The sequence below is a fragment of the Apiospora hydei genome (genome assembly GCF_038363865.1).
Source record: "Apiospora hydei strain CBS 114990 chromosome Unknown utg000004l_segment0_segment0, whole genome shotgun sequence".
NCBI classification, from domain to species: Eukaryota; Fungi; Ascomycota; class Sordariomycetes; order Amphisphaeriales; family Apiosporaceae; genus Apiospora; species Apiospora hydei.
The window spans coordinates 1,601,974-1,613,612 of record NW_027117363.1 but is presented as its reverse complement, the minus strand read 5'-3'; the positions used below and the strand labels follow the sequence as shown (position 1 = coordinate 1,613,612).

Sequence of the window (11,639 nt, the reverse complement as noted above, 5' to 3'; positions counted from 1 at the left end):
CGCCTCGTCGGAATTCTCAGCCTCTAGTTTATACAAGTCTCAGGCACCCCGACTTTCTCCATCCTATCTTCCCTATAGAACGGCCCCCTCGTTCATCTTCCCTCTATCTAGATCTTCCAGGGAATTTTCCTGCATCTAGAAACCTAACTGGGACCGCGCTGGGAAACACCAACAGCTTTTGACTCTTTCGTAAACGTCAATCATTCGCTTTTAGACTCGTTCGCTCTCTAAATACACACAACCGCCCCGCTTTCCACCCAAGCCGGTCCTGCCAACAACAGCATCATCTACTGCTGCCGGTCCACAAGGGAATGCTGCTGTGGAAGGGCTCACTCGGTTGATTCTGCCCTTGTCAATTGTCTTGGACGCCTTGCTTTTGCTAAATCACTGTGCATACTCCTGTTCGACACAGCAGCTATGGCGGGTATCTCGGCTGATACGCAACCGCCTCCAACCAGCCTGGTCGAGGAGCTGGTGAACGAGGAATCGCCAGGTGTAACTCAACCTGAGGGCCCTATCAAAGGAAAGCGCCGTCAACGGCTACTTCAAGAAATCCAGCGTATCTCTTCGTCTTCTTCATTACGCCAGTCGAAACGCTCTCGCTCATCTCAATCACCCTATGCCACCCGGGGCAGCTTGTCTTGCGTCAGTCTCTCAGGAAACTCACCATTTGCTCAGTACCCAACGGGTGCGGCATCTCCTGGATACCTTGCCCATACCTCTCCCGGCACGCCGACGACCGAATTCCCCAACTTTGGGGAGTACGAGACACGACTTGCCGTGCGAAAGCTTGCACATGGATCTTCGCCATGTCTGGCACCAAGCTCGATCGCACTGCCTGCCGACTTAATCACGAACCGCTCCCGCTCCGGCACTACGCGAAAGCCGCCTTATGACTTCTGGGCTAACATGCCTGACGAGATACGGGTGCAAATATTGTCCTACTTGGAACCAAAAGAGCTTGTTCGCGTGTCTGTACTCAACAGGGAGTTCCATAGGTTTTGCTTTGATGGCCAGTTGTGGACCAACTTTGACGCCTCCGACTTCTACAAAGATATCCCTGCCGAATCGCTGGTCAAAATTATCACTGCGGCCGGGCCGTTTATCAAAGATCTCAACTTGAGAGGCTGTGTCCAAGTCGAGCACGAACGCAAAACAGAGGTGGTTGTTAGGGCATGCCAAAACCTGATCAACGCAACTCTTGAAGGCTGCCGGAACCTCCCAGGCGCCACTTTGCACTCTCTAATCAAGGCCAACCAGCGACTCGCAAATCTCAACCTTACTGGCCTCCCTGCAGTGAGCAACAGTACCTGCAAGATCGTCTCCCAGCACTGCCCGCAACTGGAGACATTCAATGTGTCCTGGTGCAAGTCAATGGATGCCAAGGGCATCAGGATGGTGGTTCTTGGCTGCCCCAAACTTCGAGATCTACGGGCCGGGGAGATCAGGGGTTTTGATAACCTAGAAGTCGCCAAGGCCATTTTCGAAACGAACGGCCTCGAACGTCTAGTCTTGAGCGGCTGTACGGAGCTTAACGATGAAGCACTTCGAACTATGCTTCATGGTGTCAGGCCTTCTGTGGATATACTTACAGACAGGCCGATTGTACCGGCTAGGAAGCTGCGTCACTTGGACTTGAGTCGCTGTAAGAGCTTGACCAACCATGGCGTCAAGGCACTGGCCCATTTGTTACCAGACCTCGAAGGGTTGCGACTCAGCGGCTGCAATGCCATAACTGACTCTGCACTTGAGCCCATCGTGGCCAGCACCCCGCGTCTTACTCACCTTGAGTTGGAGGATCTGACTGAACTTACGAACGGTTTCCTGTCGAAGCATCTGGCTAAAGCTCCATTTGCGTCAAAGCTCGAGCACCTGTCTGTTGGCTACTGCGAGAACATCAGCGACACAGGCATGATTCCGGTCATGAAAAACTGTACCAGCCTCAAGAATATTGAGATGGACAACACCCGCATTGGCGATCTTGTACTCGCAGAAGCTTCCGCCATGGTTCGATCCCGTGCTGCTCGCTCGTCAACCTATGAGTCTCGGCCGTATGTTGGCCTGCGCTTGGTAGTTTACGATTGTTCCATGGTATCTTGGACTGGCATTCGTGAGGTGCTCTCTTGGAACGCCGAGATCCGTCAGCCGTCGGGGACCACAGCGACCTACCCAACCGAGATCATCGGGTTGAAGTGCTTGTACAGCTGGCAACAGACTGTGGACCAGCACACGCAGAGAGTCCTGCGAGGCGATTTTCTCGCTGCTGGCAGGCTGGAGCGAAAATGGACGGACTACATGCAGGCCATTGAGGAGGCCGGTGCGGGTGGGGCCGGCATTCGCCGCAGGAGACGAAGGGCTCGGGAGGCTCAGCAGCTGCATGCCGATGAAGAAGGCGCCGGTGCTGGACGGCGGCGCGCAAGGACGATGGCAACGTCTTGTGCCATCATGTAAAATGGGCAAGCCGGCTGACAGCTTTCGCATAAGCCGGTTCATGGCGCAACGGGGTGAATCTGATACATAGGGTGGCTATCGGTGTTTGTGGGATTTTCTTGATGAGCGTTAGGCAAGGAGTTATGCTGTATAGGAGGCTGTTTCTGGAATTCCTCATTCTCTTGGAAGACGATTTGTACGCGATCTTTTCAGGGTTACGCATCTTAGGTAGCTATGGAGAATTAGATTGTTCTTATATGAACTTCATCGACAGTCGCACTTGGTATCTTGCTATGTTATACTGCCGTACTCCTGTCAAGCTGGAAAGATGGGGGTCTATATTGATGGATACGACTTACTACATGCGGACTTGGAGATGCAAGTTCATTGGCTGAGCGCAGCCGAGGTCCGATCCCTTGTATTCCGCCCACGTGATCCACTTCTAAATGAACTTCCAAGGTTCTTCACTCCTGGAACGCGGAGGCCGCTCCGCTTACGTCGACGTTAGATGGACTGATGTGTGTTATCTTCCTCTTGTCTTCGACACTATCACTTGCAACCATTATCCTCATCAGGGGCGCCAGCGTTTACCTTAATTACAGCCCAGACGACCAGGGCTTTCTTCCTTGCTTACCAGGTACCTAGAATAGCAAGCCGCTACTACCAATCCCTGACCATGTTAGTCGAGTTCATAGCGCAACCACAGCGACTTCCAAGCTTGCCGCAAGCCTCTCCCGCCCATCAAACGTATCCCGCTCTGGCTTCTCAAGACTGACATTGGCAACAAAGTTTCAGCGGCTTCGTTTGAGGGTGCTTTCTGGACTGCTTCCTCAGATTAACTTGGCTCCCTTCTCGGATGTCTTTAGAGGTCATATACGTGACCCGGCATGGGGTAGGTAAGACGATGGGATCTTAGAGAGTCCATCTTGGGTATATCCGTTCATTCGTTCGCTCGTTCATCCAGCCGCCGAAGCGCTGCATACTTCACTACTCATAATTTCCCCAATGTCTCTCCATCGTTTCTGGGCATTGCTTACAAAGAGCCCCTGGCTGAGACTAATGCGAGCCCCTACATATGAAATGAGCTGCCGTCAAGAAAACATCTGGCCCGATCGAGAAGCTGACTACTTTGGGCAGTTTCGTCCGGCCTTCAATGTCGACCCGGCCACTGGGACCTACTCACTGGCGATCCGGTCTCCCACTGGACTGCCCACCGACCCTCCCCTGACTGCGTATGGTGTCGATCAGGCCAACGATCTGGCCCGACACTTACTCCAGGTCGATCCGCCAATCGATCAGGTCTACTCCAGCCCCTATTATCGTTGCCTGCAGACAATCTCCCCCTTTGTGGCAAGACTAAAGGAGGGCGCTACTGCGCCTGCAAGTGATGGGCGCCACCCTCAACCACCGTCAATCGCCCCCTCTCCAGGCCCAGGGGGATCTGGAGGGGAAGGAGGGAGGGGGCAGGTGGAGGAATCCGCGTAGAGGCAGGCATCAGCGAATGGTACGGGCTGGCGCCCTGGGAGCACCCTACGTCCGCGCCCCCTGTCCGAGCTGACGGCGCTCTTCCCCAACTCCGCCATCGACGCCGGCTACACATCCCGCGTGGTGCCCCCGCGGCACGGCGAGTCCATCGCGCAGCTGCACGAGAGGGCGGCGGCCGCCATCGCCGCCATCGTCGAGCAGAGCGACCGCGAGGGCGCCAGGGCCATCGTCCTCAACACCCACGCCGCCGTCATGATCGCGCTGGGGCGGGTCCTGACGGGGCGCATGCCGGCCAGCGTCGAGGAGGAGGACTTCAAGGCTTTCACTTGCGGGCTCAGTGTCTATCGCCGCCGACGGCCAAGGGTATGTCTAGCAAAACACAACGCACGAAATCACGCAAAAGCAAAAGCAAAAAAACAGACCAACTGTTCGCCGCTCTAGAGCAACTGCAAGGTTTCTTTATTACTGTTGCTTGGCTCTTCGGGAGACTTGCATATGGGAGATTGGCATGGGGGCGATTGCGTTGGCGATCTGGGGAAAGACAGCTTGGCTAATATGCTTGTGTATGTAGTCGCCGCCCGAGGCAGCAACAGCGGTGCCGGAAGTAACTCGCGCTCCCGGCGGAGTCTCATCAGGGTCGATCCAGAGCACCAATCACACGACCTGGGCGGATGGGTCTGGCGTTTGTGGTGGCTGGGACTGTGAGGCAGATTCGGACTGCTCCTTTCTGCAAGGGGGCGAAGAGCGAGGATGGTAAGTGTAAAATTTATGTTTACTCATCTTGTGTTTTCGTATTTTCTTATTCTACAACCCCCGATGGTCCACCGAACGAAAGACTACCGCTAAAGTTACTCCTCCAGGCGATTTTCCGGTGATGAGGACTTCGTGTCGCTTGGCAGCGGAACACTTGAGGACGCACGCGCAGGACTCGGTATCGTTGTCGAGAAAGGGGGTAGCAGCAGCAGCAGTAGCAGCAACAACAGGCAGCTCCAGAGTGGGGATGGTAAGACAGGGAATAACGGTAAATCCAAGCTTTAGAGCCTGAGGGTGCTGCTAAGATGATGGCATGGTTGAGGTCTGTTCCTGTCTGCCCTGTGCTTTTGGTGGCGCGCCACCGCGGAGAGCGGGAGGGAGACCAAGAGAGAGCCTTGGTAATCATATGTCTCCGACCGACTTTCCCGATTCATCCGTAGCTTGAAGGGCGGGCATGTATGCCCGCTCGCTGGGATTTTCTTCTTTTTCTTTGGTCTCGTGATCGAGGTGCATTCTGTAAAGCCTGGGGTCCAAGATCGAAGAGAGCCTAGTGGTCGATCGACAAGCTGTCATAATATCGATCATGCGGTGGGTATTATGACAGGTCGCAAATGGGCCTTTAAGACAATGCAGCCGACAGGGGACTAGTCCCTCTTCTCATCTCAGCTAGGAAGGATATCTTCGTCCTTCTACATCCATCCATCCATCCATCCATCTCTAGTGTGCATTCGATGCGACTGAGACAAGGACTAGGCCTCAGGGGCCAAAAGATAGTACAGTCCGATTGCTGCAAAAGTAGCTCCCTGCATATCAGAACGTTTCTTCCCCTCTCACATCGGGGTAGGGACGGGGGCACATCATGTGATGCTATCGTTGACAACGCTGGCGACGATACAGTTCGCGAACCAGCCTGCTCCCGCCATATGTCACATTTACCCTCGGCGGTGGGCTCAGTCTCTTCTTCGTTTTTCCTGTGGACGTTGGTGACAGTCGGGTTTGACTGGCTGGACCGGATGCATGGGAACGCCTCGTGGCCCACGATCCGGCAAGCTGCCAGCCAAGCTGCAGGTCATTCTATTCTGTCCTACACTGCACTGCTTCTTGCGTAGTACAATTTGTCTCGGCTTTTCTTTTGGGGCGCTATCAACCCCATCCTTGACTGGTTTGGTCCAGGTCGAGGTATGGTTCGGTCATGGGTACCCACGCTATTTTTTTTAGCTACCCAAAGGACCCATGGGTAGCCCTGGGTAAGAAATAAAACCCGTGGGTAACCCATGGGTTTTATTTACGGTGGGTAACCCATAGGTTACCCACGAATTCTTTCTTTACCCACGAATTACCTACGCCTTTTTTTAATTTTTCATTTTTTTAAAAAAATAATTCTTTATTAAAATATAATAATTATAAATATAATTTATTTAATATAGTTTACTATTAAGCGCACTATATTACCGAGCGTATTATTTTTTATATTTTAATATTTTTATATAAGTTAATTTAATTAACGTGGTTTATTATTAAGCGGGCTATATTATTAAGCGGGCTATTTTTTTTTACCTTATTACTTTTATATAAGTTAATTTAATTATAACGTTTTAAATTAATTAAAATTACTCGTTATCGGAATCGCTACTTAATTCTACGTCCTTTTCACATGTTCGCGCATTATAACCTGTCTCGCCGTAGACACCGCAGCGCCTTCCACCGGTCGCCCTCCGCTTTGACGGACCCCCTGTTTTACCCTCATTAGTCGCTCGACGCTTCCCTTTTACCTTTTCGTCCTATAGCTTTTATAATTCCTATATAATAAAGGCCCCTTTAAGCTGGACACGTGACTTTTTAGCTCTCCGGCGCTTCGAAAGTATTAAATTAGCCTTTTTTAATATATACATTTAATTATATATAAGGGTTATTTTATAAGCTATTTTATTTATATTTTTCGCTATTTAATTTATAATATTTAAAATTAACGTCGAAGAGCTTTTTTAATAAGTAAAGACTTTACTTTTAATAAAAGTAGAGTGTTTAGTCGTTTATTAAGGGTTAAACGGCGTTTAAAGGTTATAAATATTAGCCGTCCTTAAACGCGACGGGCTAGGTATAAGCGTTCGAAGACGTATATTTAATTTATTAATTACCTCGTTCGGGTTATAAAATACTAAACTAAATGCGTTAAATTTAAATTTAATATTATTTTCCGTAAAAATAATAAAATGCGTAGCTTTAAAAGCGATAAAGAACTCTAGTTTCGTAATATAATTTATCGACGCTTTAATAAATAGCTCGATTTCCTTCGAATACGCGCGTTTTAACGGCGAATAAAGTATTATATTTAATAATTAAAAAAAAATTAAAAAAATAAAGAGGTATACTAAGCGTAATAATATCGTTATCTTTATAATATATTTCGAACTACGCCGAAATATAGCTCTTATAACTATTAAGGATTAAAAGGCGATAACGACCCTTCGTTCGCGACTTAGTATATTTATCGAAGTGTTTAATTTAATTTAAGCTTGTCTCGTTATCGGTTTAACCGTTAAAAGTCGGTTTAATTACTTAGTCGCCCGGTAAATCGCATTCGCGAGCTTAATTCGTAAAGTGGTATTAACTTTAAACGATTAAGAACGGCGGGATATATTAGCCTTAAAAATTAATATATTTAATAGCCGTCGACTATTCCCGATTACTAAGTTAAACCGACTTCGCCTTCTTACGCCGATCGGCGCGTATTACGACGAGTGTTAACCCGATTATATTTATTATAAAGCCGGTTTTATTGAAATTAAAAATATTTTCGTTAAAAATACTATATTTCGCCTTAATATTCACGACTAGCTTAAACTAGCCGGAAATAACACCTAAATCTTTATAAAGAGCCCTCTAGTAATTATATCGACGATTTATTCAAGTTTTAAGGTCCGGGTTCCGATTAATAAAGCGCTTAACCCAGTGCTTACTAACGCGGTCGCCGCCGCGCGACGCGGTAAGGAGATTAGTTATATCTCTTATAATATTAAAATTAAGAGGCATTCTTCGAGTATCTAAATTAATTATATAATTACGAAGTACCTCTTTTTTTATTAAATTTAATTTATATCGTAAGTGTCGAATTTCGCGTCGTGAAGTTTAGCCGTTAATTCGGTAATTTAAAATAACTCAGGGGACGTTATACACTTTCGTAGCAGCTTGTTTACTTAAAGGATTTATCGGATTTCGCGTCGCTTAAATTATTAAAACGATTCTATTTTCTTTAAATTAAATCGGCATTATAATTATAAAGATATTACGTATTAAAGTTTAAATATATCGAAAACTAAAAAAAGTAGCCCGTTTAATAATATAGCCCGCTTAATAATAAACCACGTTATTAAAAAAGAAATAATTATAAAATAATCGTTTTAAAATATTTAATTTTAATAAAAATAAAATAGAAAATATAATATTATATAACGTGGTTTACTATTAAGTCGGATATATTATTAAGTCGGACACTTTTTCTATATCTCGATATTTCTATATAAATTTATTTAATTATAACGCTTTAAATTAATTAAAACTACTCGCTATTCGATTCGTTACTTAATTCTATATCCTTTTTACACGTTCGCGTATTGTGACCGGTTTCGCCGTAGTTGCCACAGCGCTTACCGCCCGTCGCGCGTCGTTTCGACGAGCCACTATTTTCGCCTTCGCCGGTCGGTGGACGCTTCCCTTTTGCCTTCTCGTCCTATAGCGCTTAAGATTCCTTAATAGTAAGGGCTCCTTTAAGCTAAACTCGTAATTTTTTAGCTTTCCGGCGTTTCGAAAAGGCTAAATTAGTATCTTAAAAGGTGCGGACCTAATTTTTAATATAGTTACTTTATAAGCTATTCGGGTTATACCCTTCGTTATTTAATTTATTATATTTAAAATTAACGTTAAAGAATTTTTTTAATAAATAAACACCCTTTTTTTAATATAAATAAAATACCTAATCGTTTATTACGGGTTAAACGGCGTTTAAGGGTTATACGTGCTTAGAGTCCCGGGTCGTAACTATTCCGGTGTAAGCGTCCGAAATTACACATCTAGCTTATTTATCACTTCGTCCGGATAGTGAGGTACTAAGCCGGATGCGCTGAATTTAAATTTAATATTAGCTTTTATAAAAACAGTAAAATGTGCGGCTTTAAACGCGATAAAAAAACTTAAGCTTCGTAATATAGTTTATCGAGGCCTTAATAAATAGCTCGATTTTTTCGAATAAGCACGTTTTAAAGGCGAATAAAGTATTATATCGAGAAGTTAAAATAAGTGTAATAAATAAAGAGGTATATTAATAATAATAATATTATTATCTTAGTAGTATACCTCGAATTTGGCCGAAATATAGCTCTCGTGGCCGTTGAGAATTAAGAGGCGGTAGCGACTTTTTATTTACGATTTAGTATATTTATCGAAATACTTAATTTAATTTAAACTTGTCTCGTTATCGGTTTATTTATTAAAAATCGGTTTAATCACTTAATCGCTTAGTAAGCCACTCTCGCGCGATTAGTTCGCGAAGTAATATTAACCTTAAATAATTAAAAAGAGCGGAATATATTAGTTTTACGAATTAATACATTTAATGGCCGTCGATTATTCTCGATTACTAGGCTAGACCGATTTCGTTTTCCCACGCCGATCAGCGCGTATTACGACGAGTATTAACCCGATTATGCCTATTATAAAGCCGGTTTCGTCGAAATTTTATATATTCTTATCGACGATATTATATTTAGCCTTAATATTAATAATTAAGCTAAACTAGCCGGAAATAACTTTCGGATTTTTATAAAAAACCCTTTAATAATCGTACCGACGGTTTATTTTAATTTTAAGGTCCGGGTTACGATTAATAAAGCGCCTAGCCTAGTGCTTACCGACGCGGTCGCCGCCGCGCGACGCGATAAGGAAATTAGCCATATTTTCCACACCAGCCATTTTTAAAAATATCCCTCGGGTATTTAAATTAATTATATATTTATAAAACACCTTCTTTTTAATCGTATTTAATTTATACTTTAGGTATTAAATTTCGCGTCGTGCGGTTCGGCCGTAAAATCGGTCGCTAAGGGTAAATAATAAGATAACGTAGTATTTCGCCGTAGCTTTTTAATTAATTCGGGTTAAACCGTTTCGTAACGCTTAAATTACTAAAGTTATCCGCTCTTCTTAAAATAAATAAAGCATTATAATTATAAAGTTATTACGCGTTAAAGTTTAATTAAATAGGTCGATAATAAAAGTGTCCGACTTAATAATATATTCGACTCAATAGTAAACCACGTTATTTTTATTATTAAAAATAGAAATAATCGTGAAATAATCTTTTAAATTTTATAAAATAATAAAATAATAAAATAATGTTTATTATTAAAAAATAGAAATAATCGTAAAATAATTCTATAAAAATATTAAAAAATAAAAAATAAAAAAAACTTACCTATAGGTTACCCATAGGTTTTACTAAGGACCCATGGGTATCCGTAGGTAATATTTTAAAAGCATGGGTAACCCGTGGGTTACCCATAAATTCCATGGGTCCTTGGCAAAACCCATGGGTACCCAAAACCTATCCATAGGTCGAGGGGCAGGAGGTGGGTAGAGGTGCCGATCTATGTAATAAGATCTGGACAAAAAAGCAAAAACAGGGTTTCACAATGGGCTGTCATCTACATACTTGGTCAACACACTTACAGGGGACAGACGTGAGAAGCGATTACGGACCACAATCTGTAAGGATGTACCCCGCGGTTTCCTGCCGTCTCGACTACAGGTCCTCCGATGGCTCTTTGCTGCCCATCTACTTTTGCTTTTGCGGGCTGGTTGCCCCGGCGGTGGCACTAGTCGTACCACAATCTGACAAGATGGCTGGCAGGGGAACATTGGCATCGAGTCTGGTGGAGATGACGATAGGAGCTGAATGAGGCTCGGGGTGGACCTTGCTTCTCGAGTGGCGGCAACGTCTTGTATAACGTGCAGCAGCGTTTTTGCCAGCTCAACCTCCCAGGTGTCTAGTGTTACTCCATGCGTATTCGGAGTGCCAGAGAGAGGTGCGGTGCATTGGGAAATTGGAGCTGCTTTCTTCTCTTTCCCCATGCAGTGAGGGTGAGTAACGGGCTTAATCATCGATGGGGTTGCGTTCATTGAATGTTTCTTTTCATGCTCTTCTTGCCGGCCGGCCAATTGAAAGGGTGGGAATGCCTACGTTCAGGACCGCGATCCACGCCACGTTGCCTTGCTGGTTCGCACTTTCCCAAACTTCCGCGCAAGATGATGGCCTTGCAGAAGTGAATGGAAGGCCAAGATGCACACGCACACACACACGGTGTCTTCCGTTTCCGAACCAGAATATGCAACCACAAGGACTTTGGGATGCATCCAGCCGGTCACTGGCCATCGCTCACGCAATCGATCGCGAGGAATATTGCTTTTTCCCGCTGGCGGGATTTGACGATCGACCCATTGTCGCGAGGACCAGAGGTCTGTCTGTCTGTCTGTACGTACAACTCAGACAGTGCCATAGTTCGGTACAGCCAATCTTGTGCTTGCTGGCGGGGGGGGAGGGGAGGTTGATTAATTCTACGACTTGTCAGAAATTGGGCGGTGGGCGTCACCACCCTGGCCCAGATGCCTCACTAAATCCTGCTTGGCTGCAGATAATCTTCATTGGAATGGGGGGGTGCGAGAGGGGGGTGAGAGTGCATGACGAGAATGGGGGACGGGGGGCGACCAGAGGAAAATGGGAGAGGGGCGGGGGGAGGAACCGAAATTGTCCAACCTCCCGTCAGCCCGGGCCGAGACTCGACCACGTCCAGACGTCTAGACCTCCTCACTTCGACTGGCCAATAGGGTCGCCGTCGGCTGCGCTTACGGGAGCCCTTGCCGCGCGCTTTGCCTGGCCGTTCGGCTGTTGTGTTGGGGCTCAACTGTCAAGATGTTGG

General features: G+C 45.9%; 2 protein-coding genes across 2 annotated transcripts; both read left to right on the top strand.

Moving 5' to 3' along the window:
• Nucleotides 1-417: 417 nt before the first annotated feature.
• Nucleotides 418-2,451, top strand: PG997_003019 (F-box/LRR-repeat protein 2; the record flags this gene model as incomplete). Its single annotated transcript, XM_066807334.1, has 1 exon — nt 418-2,451. One exon carries the CDS (start codon nt 418-420, stop codon nt 2,449-2,451), a length of 2,034 nt encoding a protein of 677 aa, XP_066670952.1.
• Nucleotides 2,452-3,510: 1,059 nt separating this feature from the next.
• On the top strand, nt 3,511-4,953 carry PG997_003018 (uncharacterized protein; the record flags this gene model as incomplete). Its single annotated transcript, XM_066807333.1, has 4 exons — nt 3,511-3,911; nt 3,957-4,278; nt 4,487-4,668; nt 4,776-4,953. The coding sequence occupies 4 exons, from the start codon at nt 3,511-3,513 to the stop codon at nt 4,951-4,953; spliced, it is 1,083 nt and encodes a 360-aa protein (XP_066670951.1).
• Nucleotides 4,954-11,639: the final 6,686 nt, after the last annotated feature.